This window comes from Gambusia affinis, linkage group LG23 (genome assembly GCF_019740435.1).
Source record: "Gambusia affinis linkage group LG23, SWU_Gaff_1.0, whole genome shotgun sequence".
Taxonomy (NCBI): domain Eukaryota; kingdom Metazoa; phylum Chordata; class Actinopteri; order Cyprinodontiformes; family Poeciliidae; genus Gambusia; species Gambusia affinis.
In genome coordinates this window covers 12491208-12519031 of record NC_057890.1, presented here as the reverse complement: position 1 = coordinate 12519031, position 27824 = coordinate 12491208, and the positions used below count along the sequence as shown (strand labels likewise).

General features: G+C 39.5%; 2 protein-coding genes across 2 annotated transcripts in view; one reads left to right on the top strand and one right to left on the bottom strand.

Moving 5' to 3' along the window:
* The window catches only part of snd1 (staphylococcal nuclease and tudor domain containing 1), a 172654-nt gene that overhangs the window by 82092 nt on the left and 62738 nt on the right, over positions 1–27824 (bottom strand). The window lies entirely within an intron of this gene.
* lrrc4.1 (leucine rich repeat containing 4.1) lies at positions 5199–11269 on the top strand. The gene is made up of 2 exons (XM_044107650.1): positions 5199–6502; positions 6628–11269. The coding sequence occupies exon 2, from the start codon at positions 6877–6879 to the stop codon at positions 9745–9747; it is 2871 nt and encodes a 956-aa protein (XP_043963585.1). The 5' UTR covers positions 5199–6502; positions 6628–6876; the 3' UTR covers positions 9748–11269.

The window sequence follows — 27824 nt, the reverse complement described above, 5'->3', positions numbered from 1 at the left end:
TGCTTTCCACTAACAGCACTATGGCTAATCCCCTTTCTGGCAGCCACTATGAACAGAGCTCATCATAATGAAGCCCATTAGTCTCAAGACAAAGGCTGCTAACTTAGCTCAAAGGTTGAATAAAGCAGGGTAAAGGGTAGCAAAGGAGCAAAATTGTTCATCTTTTGTGTGCCTTTTGTTGTCATGATATGACATTTTCCTCATCTGAGAGTAGGTACTCAGGTCACACGAGTATGTATTTATACAGGATGAGGGTGTTAAGGATGTGGGGGAAAAAGGAATTAAAGTAGAAGCTGAGAAAAGAAAGCAAGGCAGGAGGGGAAAAGTAGAAAAAGGCTAAAGAAAAATAGTAAACACTGAGACAGGTATTTTATTCAGCAAGTACATACAATAAAAATCTTAGCAGGAGGTGTTCAAGAAGCTTTTAACGACTGAATTTAGAAAGAGATGCATTTTAAAACCTGATAGTTTCTTTCTGGGCATAAAAACAACAACAACATAAAACTATTGCTGTGAAAAAACTTGAAAGAACCCCAGAGGGCTTGAGAGAAAGATTGCTCAAGACTACTTCAAGGGATTAAATTATAATCTGGGTTATTTCTATATTGGAGTGGTGCCAGATCTGTGCACATCATATTGCATTTTTTGCATTCTTTAGAGGTCACAGCACATTCAGGGTGATAAAATGTACAGATACGGTCACTCATAATTTTGTTAGTAGATTAAAAACCAAATGAAAAGATGAAAAGCAAAACCTAACCCGCTTAACACCCATAGTCCAAGGAAATCTGTTTCCTAACTGCATTATCTGAAAAGATAATTCTGTTTTCTGTGTGCAGTGCAGCGGATAGTTATCAGTATAAGTATGTGTGGAGTGGAGACCAGACAAGGTCAAATCCAGTAAAGGTATCAGGAGGAAATGCAAACTCATCCAATTTTGCCAGATGGAAGCCACTAATACACCCTATTATAATCCCTTGATTTGCTACATTAGATTTATGTGTGTGTTTGTAAGTGAGGGGAGGAAGAGTAATAAAAATGAGGGGGGGGGGGAAATAAGAAAATCCCCAACCAAGCTGTTTAGACCTTCCCTATGTACGTGATGGTGTGTCTGGGCGAGAGCGCTGAATGTAATCTCAAATTAATTCTGGGAAATCAAAATAACTGTGTCCAACTGAAAAAAAAGAGAAAAAAAATAAAATTATATATATATATATATATATATATTAAAGCAATACTAAACCGATTTTGGGTTGTTGGGAACTTTGAGTTGAATCTTTGCAACACTTTGCAACTGGATCCATCTCGTCCCAAAATCGTTGGGACACTCGGGAATCATTGAAGGACATGCTTGGTGACCTGTTGAAATTTATTTCATACCAGCCAGAAATCCATCTCGTACTGTGCTTCCTTTACTTTGCTAAAATGGATCTTTCCTGCATATCCATACAGATAACCACATCATCATTATGCCTGTAGTGCTAATTCTTAATCCCACTGACTGTATATCATTAGATCTATCACTAGACATCACTTTTAATCCGGCTGTTATTTCTGCATGTCACACTGCAGACCATTCATCCAAAGGGAACTACCAATACAAACATGCAAGCGCATGCTAACAGACACAGGCTGTTGACCTACATGTGATTGGCTGCATCCCAGATTTGGTAGCACTCACCCTAGGGGATGGGTTCTGTACTGACTGCATATACTTCTTGCATAGCTGGTGGACAGGCCACACAAAAGTAGGTTGTTTAGAATCCCTAAGAACACTTAGTACCATGCAGTCTGACTGGTGCAAGCCTTAGCTCTATTGAGCCTCAGGTGATGAACGAAGGGTATGCCTCGAACAGCGGGCGGACTGGGCTGGCATGACAGCGCAAGCATTTCACTAATCCGACATGAAATCAGAAGATGGGTCCGAACACCTTTTCTCAAATGCATCTTACATTGAACATATGGACACACTTTTGAAACACTTTTAAATCTCAACTAAAAACCCACTTGTTTAGAGTTGTATTTGAAACGTAATCAATTGCAAATTTATTGACTGAATCTGACTTGATGTTGTGTTTTTATTGTTGGTTCTATGTTGCGTTGTGTTTTTGTGTTTGATTTGATGTAAAGCACTTTGAAATGCCTTGCTGCTGAAATATGCTATACAAATAAAATTTGAATGATTGATTGATTGATTTGACTTGCATTTTAATGACCAGAGATATAACAGCATGATCTGAACTTCAAGAAGGCATTTTTAAAAGAAAACGTTTTATGACTTTTTTGTACTTCAATGAATTTCCTTAATTTTTTTCAGATTCTGATATTTTTCTCTGCAAAATAGATAAATGTAGCTAAGCTGGTAACAGTGGGATGACTATTGTAAACTTTATAGACGTGACCTGGTGGGTGGGTTTGTCCATCAGCCCTCTCGCGGCAGAGAAAATGGGGACAGGGTAGATAAGACTGCTAAATAAGATATGTTTCACATGTAAGTAGTAAGTATCGGTCGATCGCAAGTCACACAGAATTAAGGAAATCAGGGCCAATTTATCAATACACCCCTAGCAGTTTATATTTTTATTAATTGTTAAGGATCAGATTTAGATTAGATTTGGGCAGAACATAAATTGATTCGGAAGAGGTCAGAGTGGCAAAAACCTGAATGTGGTTAAGTTCAACAGTACATACAAAAATCAAGAGGTGAATGGAAAAAAAAACACACACAAAAAAAAACCCAAACACACACTTGATCTTGCATCTCTAATGCTCCATTAATTGCTTGTGATGGCAGTGTGTGAACTCAAAATTCATCTCTGAATTTCTGAATAGCAGGAAAAACTCGATGACAAAAGTGAAATGAATAAATACTAACCTTTAATTTCCTAATTATGTAATTTATTCATATTTACTAAGATTAATCCAAATGTTCATAAAACAGCAGTAAGAGGAGGAAAAAAATCTATAGCCTCCATTGAGATGAGTAGAAAGAATGTTTCTGGAGAGATAGTCTGAAGATAATCCATGTGAAGAGCGACAGAAAACCTTTTCATTTACATAACTCCAATAGAACTCAACTGTCTAGTAAGCATCTAGAGTTAAGACAATAAAACACTAGAGAAAAGCAGAACAGAACACAGTGATATCATATCTAGATCATCATGTTAAATGATAACAGGGCCAAATTTGTCTAAAGGGTAAAATTGAATTGCCCACCTACTGCTAAATTGATATCCCCTCCTTATGGCTTCTGGATCCATGTGGAAAGGCAAGGGGGGAAAAAACATTTCTTTAATAACAGAAAAAAACTCTCATATTTCTGTGGCTGCCACCTCACTGTTACATGTGCTTCATTGAAGCCTGTTCGTATTCAACTACTGTTAATTCAAGGAGAAAGTCTGTGTGTGTGTGTGTATACATAAATATGTATATATGTGTGTCTGTGTATAATATAGGAGTTGGCTCTATACTCTTGTGCCAGTGGGAATAACGTACTGCACTACAGGCAGTGTGACCTTTACTAGCTGGCGTGCTTTCTCTCCCTTCTTCAATGTGCATTTCTCTCTCTCTTTCACACGCTCAGTTTATGGCTCAGTCGCAAACACACAACTGCAAGCATCGTCAAAGGCAGCTTTACCAGCCATCAATTACCAACACTGCTACCTAGTTTAATGGAAACGAGGCTTGTACAAATCATCTGAGACCGAGGGATGATGGGACAATAGGGTGATCTTGTTTTGCCTCTTCTTCCGTAAGGAGGTAAAACATGTCTTTTTCCCCGTTTCCCTTCTTTAACTTGACCTTTATGGGTATGTGCTTCCTGGAGCGACAGTTTGTGTTCAAATCAAGGGTTATGGCCTGCCTGGTTAGAGGGCTCCAACAATGTTTGAAGACATTCATAATTGAAAGAGGATGGCACTATGTAGCACACCTTACATTGCATGCAGAGAATTTAATAAAAACTTTACTTCAAGAAATGGACAGGGAACTGCTAAAACAATTAATCTTTGTGTCCACACCTTGGAGTTCTTAATTATAAAAAACAAAGTTTCATGGTAAGCAGCCAACCTGCTAGTGGTCAGGTCTTAAATATGGAACCCACACAGATCTTTAGGAAGGAATTAACGTTTCAAAGAAGAAAGGAAGCATGGAAGGCAGACAGGTGAAAGAATCGATGTCAAATATAGGTGAAATGAGGACTGAAGAAATGGATGTATTGATGCTTGAAACAATTAGAAATATCAGAGAATACAAATAATTTTCCGTACTTTTTCAATCTTGGAGAACACCAAAAAATAAAAAGTTAATATTTCCAGACTGTGTAGGTACCTTATCAAAAAAAACCCTAAACTTTCCATTAATCGTTCTTAAGAAGAAGAAAAAACAAACAAAAAGTATTCCCAAGAATTAAAACAAATTTAGTGCAAACCATAGCTTACATACATGCATATTAACTTTGCTGCATGCACACAGAAAGCAAGCAAAAGAAGTAGGGTGAACAGGGTGACACAGTGACGGACAAAGAGTGAACAGGGGAGGAAAGACAGTGAAGAGTGGGTGGAGTGGGAGGGGGAAGTTAATGCACATAACACACTGCATCAAACCAAAGCACTGCTCCGAGCAGAATGCGTCAGGAGTCCATTCATGTTGCTCTATTTTCCACCAAAGAAGAATAGAAAAAAAAAAATAGATAAAGTAAAATAAAAATCGATTCAAGAAAGAGAGCAAAAAAATATAAAACATTTAGGCGAACAACAAAGGACAAATTTAAAGAGAGAGAGCCAGAGAGTAAGAGAGTCTTCGTCCACATGAAATGCCAGCACAGTATTGCTGGAAAGCTTTGCCAATTGAAAAAGTAGGAATGTTGATGGGAATGAGAGGGTTAAAAGCTGGTTGCTGTGGGAATACCACCGTCCATCTCTGCTTTTTGCTTGGACAACCTGTAAATCCCTTTGAACCCTAAAAGCCCCAGAATAAGATACTTGGAATTAAAAAAGGGAGAGGACAGGAGACGCAAACTGGTTCTTGAAGAAGTGTATTTCTAAAAAGGTCTGAGTGCTTTGAGCTCACCCAACTACCTCATGACACTGCAGAGAGCAGGAGAGAGAGAGAGAGAGAGAGAGAGAGAGAGAGAGAGAGAGAGACCAAGTGAGCAAGAGAGACGGCACACTCTCTCTTTTGCTGCTACAACGGATCCTTTCCACAACGACGCTGCTGTTAACGTCACGCCTGTAAGCCGCGCTTGCCCGGCGCTTGCCTCTTCTGCCTTGCTCCTTTCCCTAGTTAGATGCTACATTGACAAGGGGGTGCTGAAAACCACCAGAAAAGGAGTGGGAATTAAAGACAACTGGAAACAAGAAGAAACAAAGCGGAGAGAGGAGGGGGAGAAAAAAAACTGTGCACCATCCATTCTCCCTCTAACCCACCTCGATCAACTGCGCTTCGATACCCCCACTTCTCTGGGCACCCCTTTCCATCCCCCACCCCCATTCTCCTTCTGAAGAAATTGACGGATTATTGGGAAGTACACGGGAGGCAGGCGGCAGCTGCTGCTGTGTGTGCTCGCTACTGCTGCTGTGTGCTTCGCAGGGATGGTGTGTGTTCGCTTGCAACTGCAACTGCTGATGTCGCATCCACGGCTGTCGAAGCTGGAGCGTGTGGCTAGTTAAGAGGACTAAGAAGCTAATGAAGGCAGTGTGCGTCGCCTAGATTTTTCAACCTGTGCCAAGCGTTCTGAGGAAAGAAAAATTGAAAATCAAGTGGACACGACGCGACTATTTAAAAAAAAAACAGGAGTGAAAGAAAGGAAGAAGGGCTATGAGGACTGACTAATCGACCAACTGACTGACTCCTAAAAAGTGAAAAAAAAAAAGAGGAATATACTGAGGGCAGAATGTCTGCTTTTATTTTTACTCTATAGCTTCCTTTTAATTGCCAAACAAAAGGCAAAAAGAACACTGTACAGGACTGGAGAATTCTTCAACCCACCTCCATTCACTGCTTCTCTCCTTTTTTGTATTTTTCATTTTTGCCTAAGGCAGAAAAAAAATTACACGTGTGTTCCAGTGGCTGCCTGTACTATGGAGACTTGGGTAAGGTGTACAGCAGGGGAATCAACTGTCGGATTCCAAGGACAAGTGAGAGTAGAGGAGCCGACAGCAAGAAGCAAGCAAGGGAGCACCGCTGCTTTGGGAGCTTGACTGGATTCCTTCTTACGGTCTTTTTACTTTTTTTCCTCATCAGTACAAAAAAAGGAGAAGAAGAAAAAAAAAACACTCACAAAAAGGCCTTCGAACCTTTCTCTTTGGATGTATGGATTTACAAAAGGGCTCATCTTGGTTAAGCTCTTTGGCACTGACACCTATTTTGACAGAGCAAATAAAGGTTTTCTTTGCTGCTCTTGGATATAAATACAACTGATACGAAAACCACAGCTGTGTCTGATTGCAAAAAGGAGGGAAGCTATATATCTCAGTTCAAGGACCTGTAATAATAACTTGAGGTAGGTGTCTAGTGTTTCAACCCCTCTTTGCATCAATCTGTAACACCCTCTTCTCCCCTCTGTATTGTAATACTATTCTTGATTGCCTAATTTACCAATATGTCCTTTTCATACACATGTTTCAGAAAAGCCAGCCCTCCCCCCCTCCACTTGTCCTTCTGTCCCTGACAATTTATGGAAACATAAGAACTACATAATTGAGGACGCGCACGTCCTCCTCCCTTATCCTACTCTTTCCCTATTCCTTTTTTTTTTTTACTCTGATCCCCTCTTCAATACTACCAGTCATACAGCTACTATTCTCGTCCTCAACCCCACCAAACACCTGCCCCAAACATCCCCATCCTCCCCCCCCAGATGATGCTGAATTATGAATGTGCCACATCATGAGTCTCCTGGGGCGGGTAGCTGCGCAACGTGCCAGGAAAGCCGCCCTGCTCTGTATAGTCTTCCTGATGGCGCGAGCGTGGAGCAGCGCCTCCCTGGCCTTGGCGGGGGCGGCGGTCTCTTTAGGACCCCAGGGCTGTCCACCCCAGTGTTCCTGCAGTAATCAGCAGGGAAAAGTGGTGTGCACCCGGCGGGGCCTGACACGAGTGCCCCCTGGAATTCCTGCCAACACGCGACACCTCAATCTAATGGAAAACGCCATTGAGGCGGTGCAGGCTGACTCGTTCCGCCATCTGCACCACCTTGAGGTGCTCCAGCTTGGGCGAAATGCCATACGGCAGATTGAGGTGGGCGCGTTTAATGGACTGACCAGCCTCAACACATTGGAGCTGTTTGACAACCGGTTGACAGTGGTGCCAAGTGGAGCCTTCGAGTACCTGTCTAAACTAAGAGAACTATGGCTACGAAACAACCCAATTGAGAGTATTCCCTCCTATGCCTTCAACCGGGTACCCTCACTCATGCGACTGGACCTGGGAGAGTTAAGGAAACTGGAGTACATCTCAGAAGGAGCTTTTGAGGGGCTACAAAACCTCAAGTACCTGAACCTGGGAATGTGTAACATAAGGGGTGATATGCCAAACCTCGGTCCCCTAAAGGGCTTGGAGGAGCTGGAGATTTCAGAAAATCTGTTTCCAGTGATAAAACCAGGTTCCTTCAGAGGTCTGCGCTCCCTCAAAAAGCTATGGGTGATGAACTCACAAATCACTGTAATAGAGCGCAATGCTTTTGATGGCCTATCTTCACTGGTGGAACTAAATCTGGCCCATAATAATCTAAGTGCTGTGCCACACGACCTGTTTCCCCCACTCAAGTACTTGGTGGAACTTCACCTCCACCATAATCCTTGGAACTGTGGCTGTGAGGCTGTGTGGTTGGCACAGTGGTTAAGAGAGTCCATCCCAACTAACTCAACTTGCTGCGGACGCTGTCACTCACCAGCCATCATGAGAGGACGACAGTTAGTTGATGTAGACAGAGGTGAAGGGGCTGCAATTCAGTGTTCTGCACCATTCATTGCTGATGCCCCACGGGACTTAAACATCTCAGCAGGAAGAGTGGCTGAACTTCGTTGCAGAACAGCCCCAATGTCTTCAGTGCGCTGGCTTCTACCTAATGGGACTATTCTGACACATGCCTCTGGTCACCCGAGAATATCAATCCTTAATGATGGTACCCTTAATTTCTCAAATGTCCTTGGATCAGACACTGGCACTTATACTTGCATGGTGTCTAATGCAGCTGGGAACTCCAATGCATCAGCATACCTCAATGTGAGTGCAGCAGAGCTAAACACATCGAACTTGAGTTACTTTACAACAGTGACTGTGGAGGTACTTGGTCCAACCACTGAGATGCCCAAACCCAAAACTACTACAACTACAGCTGCTGTGGGTGTTGGAGTAGCTGGAGGAGGAGCAGGCCTCGGGACAACAACTACAACTGCATCTCCTTCAGTTTTTCAGCCAGTCTTCATCTCAACACCAACAGTGCTGTTGCAAAATACTGACAGTGCAGCAAATGCAGTTAAAACATCTGCGTTACCAGGACTGAGAGGTGCCAATGGCAAACCAGGCAAGTCTGGGCCTAGTTTGGATGAAGTAATGAAGACCACTAAAATCATAATAGGTTGCTTTGTGGCAGTGACATTGCTGGCTGCTGTCATGCTAATTGCCTTTTATAAATTGAGAAAGCGCCACCAGCAGAGAAGCACAGTGGCAGCTGCCCGTACAGTTGAAATTATCCAGGTGGATGAGGAGGACCTTCCACCACCAGCATCTGCAGCTCAAGAGTCATCACTCACGTTGCCTGAAATCCGAGACCACAACAGCATACACAAGTTGGATTTTATCAGCCACAAGGCAGACTATAGCTTTCATAAACCCAAGGCTGAATATAAACACCAACCGGATTTTACTCTACACACTCCCAAAGCTGAATATACAACATACAAGCCAACCATGGACTTCAGCAGCCACAAAACCATTGCAGATTACAACATGCACAAATCAACACCAGATTTCAGCCTTCACAGAACAAAGCCAGACTGCAGCCCATTTAGACAGGACTACAACTCTCACAAAACTAAATCGGAATACAGCCCATTTAAACCTGATTTTGGCACTCACCCAAAAGTTAAAACAGATTACAGCCCATTCAAAGCAGATTACAGCACTCATCCAAGACAAAGATCGGATTTTAGCCCATTCAAACGAGACTACAGCACCCAACCAAAATCCAAACATGACTATAGTCCCTTAAAATCTGACTACAACACACAAAATAAGTCTAAAGTGGAATACAGTCCATTTAAGCATGACTTTGGTACCCACCCCAGGTCCAAACCTGATTATAGCCCATTCAAACCTGATTACAGCACTCAGCCTAAACCCAAAATGGACTACAATTCACAGAGACCGAAAACGGACATTACCTACAAAACAAAGGAACATTATACCCCCCACAAGACTGCACCTGACTACAACGCCTTCAAGTCCGATTTCAGCCCCCACAAAGTGGATTACAGCGCCTTCAAGTCTGACTTCAGTCCTCACAATCAGAGACCTAAACTTGATTGTAGTCCTCATAAAATGGACTACAGCCCCCATAAGATGGACTACAGCACTATAAAGCCCAAATACAACACCTATAAACCATCTGGTCAAGGGGCTAAATGGACAGACAATAATGTTGGGAACTCTTTGCCTCGAACCCTACCTAGCGCCATCACAGCAATGGCTGAGCCCTATGTCATAAAAACTCACACCAAGGAGAAAGTACAGGAGACTCAGATTTAAAAATCTCTCTGCCCTAAAGGCTTTCACTCCTTTAACTATGTCCCAAGGTCCCAACCACCCTGGTCCACTTCGCCCTTTTTTTTTTTTTTTCCATCATTTAAGTCATGCAATAGAATGCACAAAAAAGAACAGGAACTACTTTTTGTACAGAGTGCAAACTTTAAAAGACTGACAATTTATTGTTGTACATGCTTATAAATAAATATATATATGGACAAACTGAAGCTACCATGGGTTGGTGATAGAGAAACATATATCAAAAAGAAATTGAAACTATTTTCTAACTTGTAAGTTCTATTTAAAACAATGAGTTGTTTAAGATGCTGTCTTAAGTTTGACAAATGAGGGTAGTCTTGTTTTAAAATGGGGCATTCTGTGTGATTTTTACACCATGCTAGAGAGAAAGCGGTGATAAGAAAGATTATTTATACAGAGAAGACTTTCTTTAACAAAAACCGTATAAAGGTCAGTGTCGATCTTTACAGGTTTATCTTGTAAAAGCACCAAGAATTTGTACTGTGCCAAATGTTATAAATGCAATAAAAAGGATTTTTGGAAGAAAAAAAGAAAACATTAGAGAGAGATGTTTTATTCGCCTTCTCTTCTTCTCCTGCCACATACTGTAACAATCAGCCGAATGCTTTAGACACTGCAGTAAGACGCTGCAGCTATACTTTAACCCTAAGTGTGCTGAACAACTCTGGTATAATGAATCATAGTACAGAAGTGAATGGAGCATTTCTTTTTTCTAACTTTCCACAGCTTTCATTATTGATTACAAGTAAAAAGGGTTTGGATTTTACACAATCAGTGATGGTTAGAGAGATGAACGATTAAGAGGTCTTAGGATGATTACAGCAATCTTATTTTAACTGAGACACTCGCTGTATGACTAAAGTTTGCAAGCCCAAAATGTTACCTGATATATTTTATGCACAACAAAGTGCTCATACTTTTCTAGTAAGCAGAAAGGGTAATTCATTAAACAGATTTATTGTATGACTGTTTAGAGCACCTTGCCAACATGTAGTTACCCATGGGATTTCCAGATGTTGGGCCTTCAGTCACAGAGGGTTTTTCTGTGGAGACAGATGCATTCAGGTGTCTAAATGTGCTTCTTGTTCTACCTTAACCTAACCGATTAAATGAAAATATTGACTCATGAGCATAGGAATAGCGCATTTAAAAAGCTGTTACTCGATAATATTGAGATTTTTTCTGGTTCTGCTAAATAAAAGGAAAAGTTTTAAGTTATATTTTGAAGAAAATGTTGAAGCAGGTCAGGTAACATTAAACAGCAAAATAAGACATTCTACCTTCATAATCTCTATAGCGATAAAAAAATCTTATCGAAGAATAATCTGCTTTTAATAAAACACATACCCCTCAGTACAGTCTGACTAACTTCGCAAGTTGAGAGCTGGCTGTAAAAAGAACTTCCAAATGCAATTAAAGTCATCAGAATCTGTCTCAAACATTTCTTTTTTTTTTTTTTTTTTTGTTCACCTGAGGCCAATGACAGGACTCACCTATGAAATTACAATAATTAAACTTAAGACAAAATTAGCATCAGCATATCAATACAAATCAACATGCAAGGAGGCTGAAAAATGGGAATACTTGTTTGTAGGTCAGGTCTGAATATTTTAATGGCAAAATAAAAGTGAGTAGCAAGATAGTTGAAAAATAAAGGATGGGAAAAATAAATAAAAAGAGCCATGGAGAAAATTGTGAAATTTAGATTTTGTTTTGTCTTAATCATATATAAACCAAGAAGACATACAATATTAAAATACCAAAAGATTGATGTAGAACAGCAGCGTCCTTTATCTCCTGTCAAGTGAATAAAATAAGTACAATTTTACTTTTAAACCTTGATGACAAATCTACTAAAAAGAAAACACCTTGTTGCAAAAATGATCTAAACAGTATATTTTAATTGCAAAAATGTGGTAAATCAAAGGTTACTGACTTGTAAGTTTGCATTTTCCCAGCTGTGTTTTAATTGAACTATTTGTAAAATAGTAAGCTGAATGAAAATCCTCAGTGAAGAGGACATTTGAAGTTTAAACTGACTCATAAAGGAGCACTGGGGATAAAATTATAATATAATCCAAGAACATATATTTAATTGTTATGTCCATTTCAGGCTGTAGCAACATTTGCTCTGAAATTGTGTTCACAAGTGCTTTGATAAAAAGCAGCTAAGTGTTCTCTATTTTATCCAACATGAGGTCATATTCCAAACAGGAATCAAAACGTTTCTAAATGTATATGAAGCTTTCAAACTGTGTGAACACATCCAAGGTCTATCTTCAAATTTTTATCCTAAGCTTATCGATGCTGTGCTGCATTCTCTGTGGTTTAGCAAGTTAAAGCAAGAAGCAAACTGTGTTGTCCTATCTGGTCACACATTTAAGCTGTGCTGTGCTATAAAAGGCTCTGACATCCCAATCGGTCAAAATGGCTACAGGGTCATCAATCAGCCAATCAGCTTTGCCAGCCTGTGGAGCCCCCGTCTCCATGGGAAACACTCTTCTCCATCCCTTCCTCCCCCACATCATGTTTTCTGTCTGTGTGCTTCATTAGCAATCATGAAGCCATTGGAAAGAGGAAGCACGGCAAGATGGACGAATTTAACCACAGCTCACAAAGCTCCAGAGAAGAGGAAGAGAGGGCCTGCTGGGGGAGGGGGGGGAAAGTGAGGCTGTAGTTTGGGAGAGAAGATAAGGTAGCACTGTCACAGATTTCTCAAAAGTTATACTAAAGAGAAATTCAATCAGATACATAAAAATTAAAGACAAATTAGATGAATGATAAAAGAAATACAAATAGATGAGAGCAACAGGAAAGATGATGATCCCAGTAAAGAAATTAAGTAGAGCGGGACAGTGCGCCTGAAAATGAAGTAGTGTCAGCAGGAGACAAGATATATTGTGTAATGAGAGACATGCTCATTATAGGAAAATTTTAATAAATATAAAAACAAAGGCATAATAAAAAAAGTTTACATTAAATTAAAAAAAAAATCAAGGTAGAAGAATGGAGATGTGTTAAGAGACAGAAAGACAAGAGAGGAAAGGCACTTGGAGAAGGACTGAGCGGAGAAAATGTGATGCAAGAGTGCCAGCTACAGATGGAAGGGGGGATATATAGATTACCCGCTGTGGCTTTTGCATGATTGGTGAATGGCCTGGACTGCACCACAAGGAGTGCGATTTGGGGGTGGTAGTGGTGGGGGCTCACGGAGTGGAGAGCAGCAGATAGGAAATGCTGATACATGAAATAGACTGGACAACTGGGGGTACTTGAGTAAGGGAGACTGGCAAATAAAGCAGCAGAGGGTGGGAGGATCAAGAGGTTAGAGAAAATGGAACTGTGGGGACAATGCGCTGCGACCATGTGAATGTGTCCTGCTCTCACAGGCAGAAGCCCTTGAACCAGCAGGAAGAGCAAACAGCATCCTTGCTATTCCATTCAGTTTAAAGCAGAAGCTCATTTAGTAACTCAGAGCGAACATTTTGAAACCCATTTATTTTGATGCAATCTGTTAATTAGATTTTTTTTTCAACGTTAATTACTACACACTGCAGTCAATGGGACAGCTCTAATCAAATTCCATTAAAATAGCCTGGACTACGAAGCAGTGTTCTCAGACGCTCGAGTCATTTATCAACCAAATTTTAACCACACTGACAACAAGTTACAATGCATCACAAGGTTCTCTTCATTTAACAGAGTGGTCACACCGACATTGTCTACATTATGCTTACAAGTGTGTGGAAGTACATTCATGAGAAGAGACGGTTAATGGAAGGCATCATGCTGATTTTTGAGTGTTTTTTTGTAAATTTTTCAGCTCAAATCAATTTGGCAGATTTGAAAAATATGAAAATAGAGACGTGAGCTTTGCAACCAGGAACGACCTACAATTGTGGAAGCAGGGTCATGTTTAAAAGTTGCATTTCAAAACAACTATTCCTTTCAAGTGATTTATCTGGAATGATTTACTTTCACATGCATTAGAATTAAGGAAAGGCTGAAAGCAAAAGATGCTGGGTTGCAATCCTGATTTGTTATCCTCTGCTTTGTGCAAGTTATAGTTCATTTTGTGTAATTTGGGCTGAAACTGCTCATCCAGCTTGAATTGCGTAAAAACAAGGCGCCAGATGGGTTTTTAATAGTTGAGGTAGTTTCCTTTCATTTCTTTGCCAAAGGTACTTTTTAATCAGCGACACCTTTATAAAAGTGATAGTTGCCAATATCTGACTGTTTTTCATGATCAAAAATTGTTCAGAACAGCCTAGTTATTATTTCTTATGACTGAAAGAGAAGAGTATCCGCCGTCTTTCAGCCAGTTGAACAGCACTATGCAGCAACAAGAGGGAGAGGTTGAATATATTTCAATTCTACATACAAATAGAGAAAATTGTAGCTTCACTTACAATTACTACTTCATCTCTAAGAGACACCTTAGAGATGAAGTAGTAATTGCTTCATCTCTTAGAAACCTTTGTTCAGTAGATTGCTGTCCATATTGTACTTCTTGTTGCTCAGACTATTCAAACAGTCCAGGTTTACATTAGATTAACAGTGCAAAGACTAGAATTTCTGTAGTCACACTAGTCTGCGTGATACTGGAAAACAAGACGGTCTGAGTGTTGTTTTTTTTTGTGACTCAACTTGAGTTGTGGCCAAAGACATGGTTGGTCCTAATTTCAATGTACAGGAAGCAGGAAGAAAGGTGAAGGAATACCAGCAAAACATGGATGGTTCCATACAGGCAAGCCAAAACAAAAAAAAAAAAAAAAACTCTTAGGAGTACAACTTCACTCAAAATGTGAATTAATTATATCTTTTAATAATATCACGACTGGTTTAATATCAGTGATAAAGATGACGATGTTGGCATATTACGGATATAATTAGTTGATAGAGATTTATGCTTTTCCATGCCTCTAACTTTCACTGCTCGGAAATTAATGCAAATATTCATATTCAACACCCAGACTGTGGAATGATTTGTTATTACTGAGGTCAATCGAGCTAGAGACATAAAAATGTCAGTATACTGCTGGCTACCATCCCAGTGTTGCTCAGGCTTTAGTCTACGCCAAGAACTTGGTTATGTCGTGGTCAAACGCAAACAGATTCTAAAGCAAAAACTGAGACTGAATTGCAGGTGGGTTGAGTGACCTATTTCTGCTCTGAGGAGAACCACTCAAGTGTGTTACTCCCTGTGAGACAGAGTTTATTGCCCTTTTGGTGGGTGAAAAACATCCCTGTGTTTTCTTAGCAGCCTGAGACGATGGAGCCTCAGTTTTAAGATTCCGTCCAATGGCAGAGTCCGAGAGACAAGTGCGCGTGTGTGTAGTAAATCAAGTCCATGGAGATCACAGAACAGGGGGAGTCTGATATGATGACATTTGTGTGCGTGCAGCAACACTCAAAGACAAAGCCTGCACACAAATTTGTGCAGAGGAAAGAAAGAAAAATGGAAGCCACTGGCCATTAATTTCACTGCATTTGTTGAGATTTATGTCCTGGAGAGAAATCATGATCACAGGCACAGCATCACCAAAGATGTGTGTACATACTGCACCACCAGACAACATGCTGTTATGTCCGTCGCACCACAAAATACTATCAAAGAATGTTGTTTAAAAGAATAGCACATGAAAGACAAGGGAAGCCTGTGAATAATGTTCTGACAAGAAATTCTGGGACTTTGCTTTTGTAGGATACAGAAGATCTGGGTGAAGGGATATTGGTGATTGTAAAGCTGTTAATCTACAGTTATAAAAAACAAACAAAAGAAAAAAAAACTTGAACATTATTTAAAACAGGAAAATGACTAGCGACAAGAAACTGCATCAATGCAGTTGCACCAATCATGCTTTTAGATTAGGTGGTCCTGGTCATTGGTGGTGTACTGCCTTCCACCTCTAATACGTAAAATGATTGCTAGTCTCCGATTACATAATCCCTAAAAGGACTGTCTAAACCTTCAAGAAATAAAATTTTTGTAAACCACTACAATCCACCACAGGTGATACATCACCTGCTTATAAACTTTGCGAGAACCTGAAGTTAAAACCTACAAAGCGTCGCTTTGAAATGTGATGCTGTTCACTTCAGAGGCATACTTCAGAGGAATACCCTTGTTTCCAGTTATTTATATTTGAATCAAGTGAAGATCTGTTCAAATGGGTAATACTTTCTTAAAGAAGAATATCTGCAACCTTCCAGTATGCTAAAACTGTGTCACTATGTCATAACTTTTTTTAAATGGTAAATTGGCAAAAAATTAACAAGCTTGACATTGTCCTTCTAAAATAGGATGTTGAAGTCAGTACATTTAGCCTGTAACATAAAAACTTCTTACACTGTAATAAAAAATATATATATAAAGAGTATCTCCTATGGAAGATATGCATCATCCAACTTAAACTAATCAGACGTAGAGCAAATAAAAAACATGCTTAAATCTGTTAAATAAATTATATTGTGAATGTATTTAATTTAACCAGATAACAGTTAAATATTTTAAATTTTTCTTGTTGAGCATTTAATTTTTAAATCATTCCATTTTTCTTTCCGAGCATTGTTGCCAGTCTACAAATATCCTTTTAAAAAGAGCCAAGGATTTTAGTCAAACTCAGGCTTCTACTTAACTATATTTAGGAGAACAACTGGGTACTGGAATGAGATTGTATCAGATAAGATCCTTCTATCTGACACTTTAGAAAGAGCGTAGGATTCATTTTGTTCTAAGTGTTGGATCATAAATTTGCCCTGGTGTGGACGTCAAGATAACAAGCAGTGTGCTAATGTCAAAGACTTGCAAAGAAAATGTGCACTGCTGAGCAAAGAATGGCAAATGAAAGCAACACCAAGATGAAAGCCCCTAAAAAGCTGCGTACAGCAACCGCGGATTTAGCCTGTTTTCATGTGGTGGCAAAATTATTCAGCTGCTACAGCAAACCACTGGGAGGGTTTCAATCTGTGCATGTGTAGATTTTCTCTGTCCACTAAAACAAAAATCTCCAGACGCAGTGAAATATAAGCAATGCAACTACTTGCACCAATAGAATCCTTTTAAATCAACTGCTGATAGAAAAAAAAAAAAAAAAAAAAAAAAAAAAAGAAGTTTAATGAAGTGGCCTGTGTAGTTGTGCCGGATTTCAGTTCTAATTCCACTTTGGGTGATTTTTCATGTTTCCTTTAAATTGGATTCTGGCCTCTGTTCAACATCTGAGCTACAGATACATGACTGTACTTTATCTGGGTGAAAAATGTACGACACACAAATGTGTCATTTTTTCCCCCTCTACACCTTTCCAATTCTGTAGCCAGTTCAAGATCTTGGGTTTTCGTTATCGATTTTAGCCAATTTTGATTAATGTAACAACACTTGATAATACAAAGACAAAAGACAAGCACAGGAAGTATTATTTTTCTAAAGTTCCTGTTCTGAGGAGTTGTCAACAGTAGAAGTTAAGACAACATGGAGTTGTATTTTTTTTAAAAAAGTGTTGGCAATATCTCCAACTATGAAAAGAAAAAGAAAAGTGTTTTTGGGAGAATTTGAGTTACTTTCAAAGTGTGATTTCAAAGCTTTAAAATTATGTCAAAAATGTGAAACAAAAACAAAATTACAAAACAATATACATTGTAAACCAACATTAACTTTATGATGGCAATTAGTGAGGTAGCATGGCATCACTGTAACAGCAATTTCTGTAAAATATCTACAGAACATAGTTACTTACATTATTTCCAAGACTTTAAAATGGCTGCCAATATTCACAAATCCAGCATATTTCAAAACAAAGGTTGAAAATAATAAAAATAGAGTAAACTGGCCGTTTAGCTTTCCTGTTATCTGCTGAATGTCTTGCTCTATTGCAAAGGCATGCAAAAATGTCTGATCATGTTATAGGAAACAGGTTTCCTTCTTTTATCCATTCCTTGTCTGATCATATTTTAAAAAAAATGTCACAGATATCATACACTGATACCGATTTCTATTCTGTCAGTAACAATATCTAGACTGATAAGTGTTGTTGTCAGGGCAGGGTAGCAGCTCTCTGTGTAATGTGGTCAAAAAAGAGGGGGGCTGGAGAGGATTTGATTTCCAGCTGGCCAGTCACTAGCCAAGGCCAATTAGGCTAAAAATGCTCCAACTCAGTCTTTAGGTGATTTATCTCCACATATCTATTGTTGTCTTTCGAGATTATGTTTTCCTTTTTCACCAATTTACTAAATGCTAGGCTCTGTGTGCACTGCTGGGAAAAGCTTTTCAAATGAATGTCACAGGGTTGTTTTGTTGTTCTATTGACACACAAAAATTGAAGGAACAGCCTGAAACATTGCTCTTTATTTGCATTGTCCTGTTATGAAAAACAGAATTATCAGACATGGGGGGAAAGGCCCTGCCTGGACTGTGTAAGGTCAGACATTTTAAATTAAAATAATTGGACTTTGGCGTCACAATTGTAACATTTCTGCTTAATTTGATCTTTTCAAGCTTATTCCAAATGAAAGGAAACGTTGCAAGTAAACATTAGTTTTCAGTTTCCAGACAACTATAATCAGCATTAATTTTAAGCATTACACCATTAACAAATAGAAGCCCATACTCTCTATGTAGGATTCCTTTACCCCAGTACCCTATTGACATCGTCATCAACTTGCAATGTAATCATTTTGGCCACTGCAAAACTTTTCAATAAATAAACTGTTGACCGGGCCCACAATCAAGTGACCTCATTATCAACAAACTGGCTCACTCCACTGTACCTGCTCAATACTGATGCCAATAATTAGGCATTAAGTCTCCCCATTGCTCTGTTGCCTTGTGTCTCACTTGTGCTTAATAAACACAATGAGAAATAAGAGTAATGTGTCCTTGTGTTTTATCAAGAAGTATACATTTGGTGTGAATCAAGCACAATGCTCTTAAATCAGGTTCTGAGCCACAGCACTTGAAGTAAACATCAGAATGTAACAGATATTGGAAAGCAACAAGGAAAGGTTAGCATTTATGAAGGGGAGAGAAGCAAAAGAGATAGAGGAAGCTCAGGGTAGGAGAGACTTGGCAAGCCTTCACCCTCCCACTGTTGGCAGCAGAGGCACAAACCGTTTGCTCACAGCAGTACATGCATCTATTAGTATTGTTCCAGGAGATAATAACTGTGTGTGCACAACTTTCTGTGAACGAATGCACGTGAGCAAGGGTGTCAATTCCACACTAAAAGTGACAAAGGAGTTACAGTGAGGTGACAGACGAACGATACGGCAACGGAAGGTGTTTGAGAAAGCAAATGTTGGTGTGTCAGACGGCTGCGGTAAATGTCAATCTGACAGAAAAGCTACAGGCCAAGGAGCAAACAAGCACAAGTTTTAAATACAACTCCTATTGATGCTAGCAGCAGAAAAACACTATAAAATGCCGGTTGCAAGCCTAAAATTACTTTAGCTGGAGCTCGATCAGAGAATTTTTAAAATACAATCTATTAAAGTTTGTGTATAAGAATCTCGGTGTCAGCTTGTAGGTTGCCAAGAGTAGCATTAACTTATAGGAGTTCAATTCTACAGACAGATTTTTCCCCCTCACTTGAAAAAAGCAGTAAAAAAATACATAAATAAATGTCCAGATTACAGAAATGTTACGCATTTTCAGGTTTTAAATTTATCAGAAGCTAAGACTAAAAGAAATATTAAAAATTATTAGGCCAACATATTTTGTCTTTATTTCTGTGTTCTACAACTTTCCACCAGAAGGTATCTTTGAATCTCCCTGAAAAAGTGATAAAAATTCCATGCCAAAATTAATGACTGCACTTCAATATTGGATGGTCAGATAAGCAGACTAACACACCAGCGGGGATAAGGAACCATAAGCTTTGGCAGTATTAATCACTTTTAGAGTAGCCCAACTGACCACACTAAAACAACAGTAAACACTCTGACGTTAAGAGATCCAGCTGGCAGAAGAAGCATTTAAAAAAAAAAAAAAAAAAATCACTGCAGTACTCAGGCCAGCCTTTCTTGGAACTTCCCCTGCAAACACCCCTACACATTCAGAAAGTCAACCAGCACAGAGCATAAAGAAACTGGATTTCTATAGCTGGGCTCTGCAGAAGCTATTGCACACATACACACACGCGCACATCTCCCTGCTTGGCGCCCACTTTTGCTATTAGCTTTATCTGTCAGAATTCAAAGCCATGAGTCCAATCCCCGTTCGTTTTTTTTTTTCTTTTGAATAGATTTTGCAAGCCTTGTTCTTCCCTTTATGCTCCTGACTGTCCCCTGGGAAACATAGAAAACGATGGAGAAGGGGAGGAGGAGTGAGGAGATGCTGATCGCTGACACAGCTACAGAGATAGCCTCTCTTGTTGGTAAGGGATATAAAGAAACGGAATGAGAATAGGGAGATGGAAGGAGACGCTGAGATGGGGATAAGAGTTGCAGGTGTGAGAAAGTTATGCTGGGGTAAGCTGGTGAAGGATTCCCACTTAAAATCGCTCCTCTTTCAAGCCTTTATTTGGCTGTTTTTTATTCACATCTTTGAATTGATAGTATACGCCTACTTACACAGGGTCCACATGCCGTGCACAAAGGTAAAGGCAAATGTGTGATAGTGGTGGAAATGATGGAGAAGTAAATAAAAACAGACGAGCTGACAGGAGGAGCTGGGTGGACTAGGTGTGTCACCTCTGCAGCAGAAGCCAGTCATTGACAACTCAATAACTGAGGAAGTGACGGCAGACTGACATGAAGCGCAGGAGAGCGTGGAGAGGGAGAAAGTGAAGGTGGTCTTCACCAAAGTTGGTGTGTATCCGTTTGTTTGTTGGGGTCTAAAAACAAACGATGCGGAAAAGGACGAAGGACAGGAACTATAGAATGCAAAGGCACTGAGACTGACAGATTCTTTATGATGACAGCTGACTCCAGTGTGTGTGATGCATTTTAACCCTACAGCCAAGGCAACGATGTGTGGCAACTGCTGTGTTGTCAAGGGAACTATTAGCACTGAGAGGCCAGTGTCTGCTTCGTCCTTGCTCACCCATACACTCACTCTCAATCTTCTTGCATAAAGGATTTCTCTTTACACACCACATATGTGAATTTGTATGATAAAAGTAGTTTTTCTGTCAAAACTGACCTCAATGCAATGACAACATTACTTTTTATTTTCCCTCAAATGTACTTGATAAATGTGAATGAGGAGAGCGCATATCCGATTGTCACCGCTGCCATTGTGTTACATATTTGCGTAGTAGTTCAACTGTAGGAAAAAACAAAGGATTAATCTGAGAAGAAATAAATCATGGATGCCTAGAGCCTTTTCCTCAGGCTGGCTAATCAGATTCGAGTGACATGATAAAGGATGCAGAGTATGTTCAGTCTCCTGAGCTATCCAGAACATAAAGGACAGCAAGTCGGCAAATATGGTATGAAAATACATCAAAGTTGGGCGCCATCTTAGCACTACATGAGTACAGTATATTTATGTTAATTAGAGATGCACCAATCAAAAATTGCTGGACCATTGCTGACCTGCTTGTACAGATCTTAGCCAATTCCAAGTCTCTTAAATATTTGACAGCATTTTAAATAGTCGACATGCCGCCTTGAAAACAGCCTACTTTTAAATATATGATCAAATTAGAACTGCACAATATATGCAGAATATAGCATCATTGTACTATCCGAGTTCAAATAATACTATTAGGAGTGCTAATATCTTCCAAATTTCATGAACACACATTTCACATCCCAACAGCATATCCAGCTAATTTCATCCACCTCTATTTTGGATCAATTGATAATGCAATCCTCAAAGCAATATCAACATGTGCAACATGACATTCACCAGGGAGTGTTGGGATGCAATATTGGTTAGACTAATATATTTTGTGCTAATTAGAAAATGACTGTTTATTAGTTTCTGATACCAATTCCACCTCTAATTTTAAAGGTTAGAGGAAAAAAAATTTTAACACGTAAACATATAATGAGGTTCCACATCTTCCGTTTTTCTTAGTATTAAAGCGCCACTATGTACTGAGGCCCCAGGTGGCGAATGAAAATTCAAAATGCAGAGCCATTCTGGCCGCTTGTGTGGTTTTAGAGTGTCTGACTTATTCTTGTAGTTCTGGATCAAAAAGGACGCTGAAGGAACATCAAGCCTAAACTGATTAAAGGGCAAGTAAGGGTAATGGGAAGCAACCACAACACAGAAAGAAGAATGGAGATGAGGCTCTGAAAATGCTGTCATTAATTTAGCAAGGAACATAAAATGCTAATGAAGTGAACAACAATAGCAGCAAATTAAGGAAGAACCGGTAACAGTGAAGCTGCTTCATGGGCTAGAACAGGACATGGAGAATCAGATGACCAAAGACTGACTTACTTGATGAAAATCTGCTTTCAGTTTATTTCAATTGTTTTCTGTTTGTCTGATTTAATGGAAACACATTCTGAATTTCAGCCAGCTGAATTATGCATCTCAGTCATTATCATCATCAGGTAAAGATTTTCATGCAAAAGTATAACCTAAAAGGCAGAGAAAAAAAAAGACAGTTGAAAGAAGAAGCAAATGCCACTTCATGAAGAGCATTAAACTATTGCCCTTATTGATGTGGAAGAGTACTGCAGTGCCCTTCATGAAGAGGAAAAAGGCTAAGAGGATTCTGATGTTCCCCCAAGTACAGCGTACGCCGGTGTGTCCACGCTCTTTGCAGGTTATGCTTATCATGGTGGACTTTGAAGTTGGAATGCCATCACATGCGCTCTACACAGAAGGTCGCTCTTGTAAAAAGAATTGCAGCGATAAAGCGGTGGGCAGGCTTCTCCCTTCCTCTCAAATCTCTATCTCCATTCAGTACAATCCATCTTTCCGTCCCCGCGTTGGTGCGAATTCGTTTATGTGGGCCACTCGGTTCACCTTCAGGCTATAATTCACTACTTTCAAGGAGCGAAGTCACCCAACAGTGAAACTGACACACACAAACAGGCTGAGTCGGGCTTTAAGTAAAAACAGCTACAAAAATCAGAGGATGAACTCCACTTGTGACACCAATTAGTCCAAAGTCATGCAAATAGGCTATTATGGGGAACGAAACTTATGGTCAGTACTCGGCTACAACTGTTAATGGCTTTATGCTCCTAATGTGGTTTTCAAGGTCAGCCTTTAAATTACAGATACAATCTCTATTTAAATTGCAAACTAGCATGGCTTGCCACTTGTCCTGCAGCTACTGTTTTGAGCAACAGCACTAAAACAGACACAATTACAGCTCAATTATCACTCACAGCTAGGATGGACTTGAAAGAGTGTAGAAGAAGGATGAATAAATGGATTTGATAAAAAGGAGTATAACTTAAGCACTTAGAGGAATTCTTTTGAGCCCCGCTTAGGTTTGTCAAACCATTAAACTAATTGCAAAATGTGGTGCTATGTGACGATCAATTGACAGCTGTGAGACAAGATTTACAAGTTTTAATATCCTCATCTACCGCTTAGGATTGATTTTTGCTGTTGGTACTCGACTGAAATCATTAAAAGCCCCATCTGGGTTATATATTGCTGTCTGTCTTTTTTGGCTACCAACTAAAATAATATACCTTTAAAAAAGTACTCGCCCCATCTAGAACAAAAACCTTAAAGTACTAGGGTGGTATGTTAGAGACCAACGCAAAGTAGCACAAAGTTGTGAGGTGAAAAGAAAGTCAAGTGTGGCAGAAAAGGAACACTAAACATTACCCACCATAGTTCACTGTCTATGGTGGGACAGTGAACTGTTAGTTCACTGTCTGAACAGTGAACTATGGTGGTAAAGGGCTAAAGCAAAGCCACTGTTGGAAAAAAAGCCATAAAAGGGTCCAGCTTACAGATACAGTGAGCTCAGTTGAAGTTTAAAATTTTACTCAATCTGTAATGTTTGCCCGTGACGTTAATGTGCCAATTTGACGCTATAAAGCTTACCAGATATTGTATGTGCTGTAAACAACCATGCTTTGAAGTGAAGAAAGAAGTGCTAAGCTGAACCATTAATTCAATATTTGGAAATGTAGCCAACACAGGCTGAACAATCCTGTTCACTTCCTCTGCTGCCACTGATAAAACTACACACAGACTACAACTCAAAAACAGCACAGAAAATCAGCGTCATCATTCATATAAGGCAGAAATTCTACCGGAGGAATCCAAGTCAATGGGAGAAAACCCAGACTGTCTGTGAAGAGAGATTTAAATCGAGCAGAATGGCACAGGAAACAAATGGCCAGGATCATGCTACTACATTGAAAACCCACTAAAATATATTTAAATGTGTAATTTAACATGATAGAATGTGAAAAACTGAAAATCTTTTCAAGGCTCTAATGTCACAATCCAAGATGCTCACAAGGTCCAATGGTGCAAAGTTATTATTGGACATGGATGGATATCGTCTATTGCTATAAAGCATAAGTAGAGCTGCCTTTCATATTTGTGGTTTGTTTAACTGCAAAACGTGATTGGGGAAAAAAGGACCTTAGGGGCAGTTCAGTCCCTACCGTCTGTCTCACTGACCAGGAAACCACACTATGCATTATTCATCTTGTCTACATGTTCGCTCTCTATGTCTCTTCCCTTTCTCTCTCAAACACACTCACACACACAGAGTACATGGGTATGCTGAAGCACATGACTGGAAAACAAAGCCAGTGCAGGGAAACTGGGACTATATGGTAAAAATCGAGTGCAACAGCAAAGGAGGGATGAAGTGGAGCAGATAGACTGTGAGATCAAGCAATTTTGCAATCGACCCCATGCCAAAATAATTTAAGCTTGATCGGAAATCAATGTGAGAGCACGGATGATGCAAAAAAAAAAAAAAAAGAATGTTATCCTGCAGGCATGAGTGAGACAATAAACACACAAAAGAGGGTCAAATCCATGAAGGAGACATTTCACAAAAAATGTGTGAAGACAGTCAAACATATTGATCAGAGCTGCACTGACCACAAACAGGCATAGACAAAAGACAGACAAGTAACACTTCAATTATCCAGTTGCCACTGTGCACCTATGGTAGAGGTTTTATAGGGATTACCACACACACAGGGAGAACAGAAAGCAAAATCCTCTAGATATTACAAAGGTACTGGGTTTATTTGCATTTAATTAAAATGCTCACCAAGAACTGTTATTAAGGCAGAGAGATCTAGAGGCAGGCATTAGCAAGGCATCTGTGATACCACGCTGGCAGAGTGACTCATCAATGCTCGACAACACAGCCTCCTGCAGGTCTAAAGGCAGTCTGTGCCAACCCCTACCAGTGGCAGTCTGGTGCAGTTTTGATCTCACAAGGTTGGGGGATGCAGGTGTGAGGGGACCCCTTTTAAAGGACCACAGAGAGAAAGGTAAGTTCTAGAACCTAAAATTTACTTTTCCTTCCGTGGAGTTAAAATAACTGGGAGAAATCAGGATATGCATAAAACCAACTAGTTTAAAGTTTAGTAAAACTCTGGGAGGCAGATTTTCTTAAAAAAAAAAAAAAAAAAAAAAAAAAATCAACCTTTTGCTGTGCAACCAAATGTGTACCAAAATGAAATCAGCATAAGGCAAGATATGAATGTGTATGAATATGAATGTACAGATTTAGTCGGAGCTGTTGGGCTGTAATCAAAAGCTTTCCATGCATGTTTTGCTTTCAAGCCTACAAGTTCCGGAGAATTTAAATGTGCAAGATAAAAGATATGAGTAGGCAGCCGGGGCAGCACAGACGATGAGAGACCACCCAGACTGAATGAGGTCAACTAACTGACAGAACGAAGGCAGAACACTAGGCAGTCCACTTAGCCTGCTCTCGTAACCGCTTAAACAAATTCATATCCTCTCCTCGGTTTTTGCTTCCTCACCCACCAGGTGGTCAGTTCTTAATAAATTATATAAAAAGGAATTTAAAAGTGGATCGTATTCATCTAACCCACTGATTCAAAAATAAAAAGTAGAAAGACTACTAGAATATTGAATATTGAAACTATGCTGTAGTTTTGGTGAGACATTAAAATAGTCAAGGGCATGAATCTGTATCGATATGGCTCTGAATGATTTACTTGAACAGTTCTTTATCCAGCAACAAATGAACGAACTGTTAGAAGAATTGGATTCTAAAGTTTATTATTACTGCACAGTTTGCTTTTTTCCTCTCTAATCCACACAGGAGTTGTATCAGGTCCTGGTACATTCTTGGCTCAGCCATGCCATAAATTTGAAAAAACTCCAACACCAAGATGACTGCAGACAGTGACACTGGTATTTTACATAACTACGGACTCCAAAAATCGACAAATTGAACCTCAACTGAAATTTGCGGCAGCCAATAAGGGCTTCTGGACAAAAAATTTTTCTGAACAGATCAGAGTTACTTGATTTCAGTGAATAATAAGTAAGTTTGGAGGAGTTAAGTGAGGTTTTCAAACCTGAGAGAACTGTCAACTATTATGATGTGGAACAATCATCAAATTCTTCAAGTCTTCATCTTAAAGAAATAGTTTTAAGTTCTGCTTAGTTTCTAAGTTCAACTTTAGACACAGTTGAGTGCTCCAGCATGATAATCAAAACTAGTTTCAGGATAGATAAAGCAGACATGCTATAAGCTATTGGACAGCCCTGATCCAAAGTACACAAACATTTTCTGTGAATGTGGTTAAATTTGAATCTCTGCCATGAAATATAACAATAAAAGACAACTAATAGGTGAGGTCAAATAATCAACCAACTAATCTGGAAGTTTATCGATCCCCAAGACAATAACCGTATATGTTCATGTGTGTACATAAATTTAGTCTTACAAGTATAATTTTGACATTGTTTAGATTGGCTAATTCTAACTTATTCCAGCAACACCTGTGTTTAAGTTGAAGATGTGTTAAAATTTCTAATTAATAGCCCAAAGCAAATATAACCTCCAGCGCTATGGTGAGCGCACTTGAACTTTTGACCTGAACTGTGTGTACGGAAAATGTATAAGCAAATTAACTGCTCCACAGATTCCCACAGACAGGAAGATTTTATATTCAGAAACTTGCACAGGATTTTAAAAATAGCTTCCAACTTTTAGGTGAGGCACATTGCTTTAATGGCAGCAGCACACTGTGATCTCAGCTTGAATGACACTGTTAGATGAGCGGCATTTTAATGAGGCAGTAAGAAAGGTATAAATATTGTTCTACCAATTTATGTCTTTCATTAATAGCACTGACTCTGTTTGAATGAAAATGTCAGTGCTCAGTTCCCTTATGGTTAGCTTGAGCCTTTGAAGTTGCTACCTTAAAGCATGTAGAAAAATCAACACGGAGAGTCTGTGACTAAGATAGTGAATGGAGGGGTTTTTTTTGTCAATGGAAGGTGGGATGTGAGAGAAATTAAACGGAAGACATCAAAACAGAAAACGGAATATCTGGGGGTTGGTGTTTACCGACGTTTTCTCTTTTTTACCCCTCAGAATTGTGCGCCACTGTTTTGGTTTCATGCTGGGAATGGGAGCAGTGTCTGTCAGAGATTAAAACTGCACAGAGGGAGCAGGAATAGGGAGAGGCAGGCGGAAATAAGGGAGGGCAGGGGTGGTGTGAGACGCCTAAGATGATAAACACTAAAGGGATTTTTCAAATAAGTAAAAATAATTAAGACTGAAGCAAATGAAATGAGTAATAATCAGGGGGAAGTGATGGAACAGATACAGGGGCAACAAACCAAAGCTTCCCAGTTTACTACATGCCACACTAAACATGAATGTTTGCCTCAAAAGAAATAACAAGCTTTGCATAAATGGACATGAAAGCAAACTACTGATGGAAAAAATATAAAAAGGGTATTTCCCAATATACCAGAAGAGATTACTTTATGGTTGTATTCAAACTTAGCTTCTAAAGGATACAAGAACAAGACAAACAACTAATTAGAGAGCAATAAACCGCATCTGTATGTAGAAGGTTGAAGACCCCAAATAAAGAACAGAGTCAACAAGTTACTAACTCAAAGGGCTTGAAAATGCAAAACAGTGCTGAGAAGCACT

Bases quoted from the DNA above. Each gene is read 5' to 3' on its own strand.
- lrrc4.1 (XM_044107650.1), top strand. From the start codon at position 6,877: ATGTGCCACATCATGAGTCTCCTGGGGCGGGTAGCTGCGCAACGTGCC.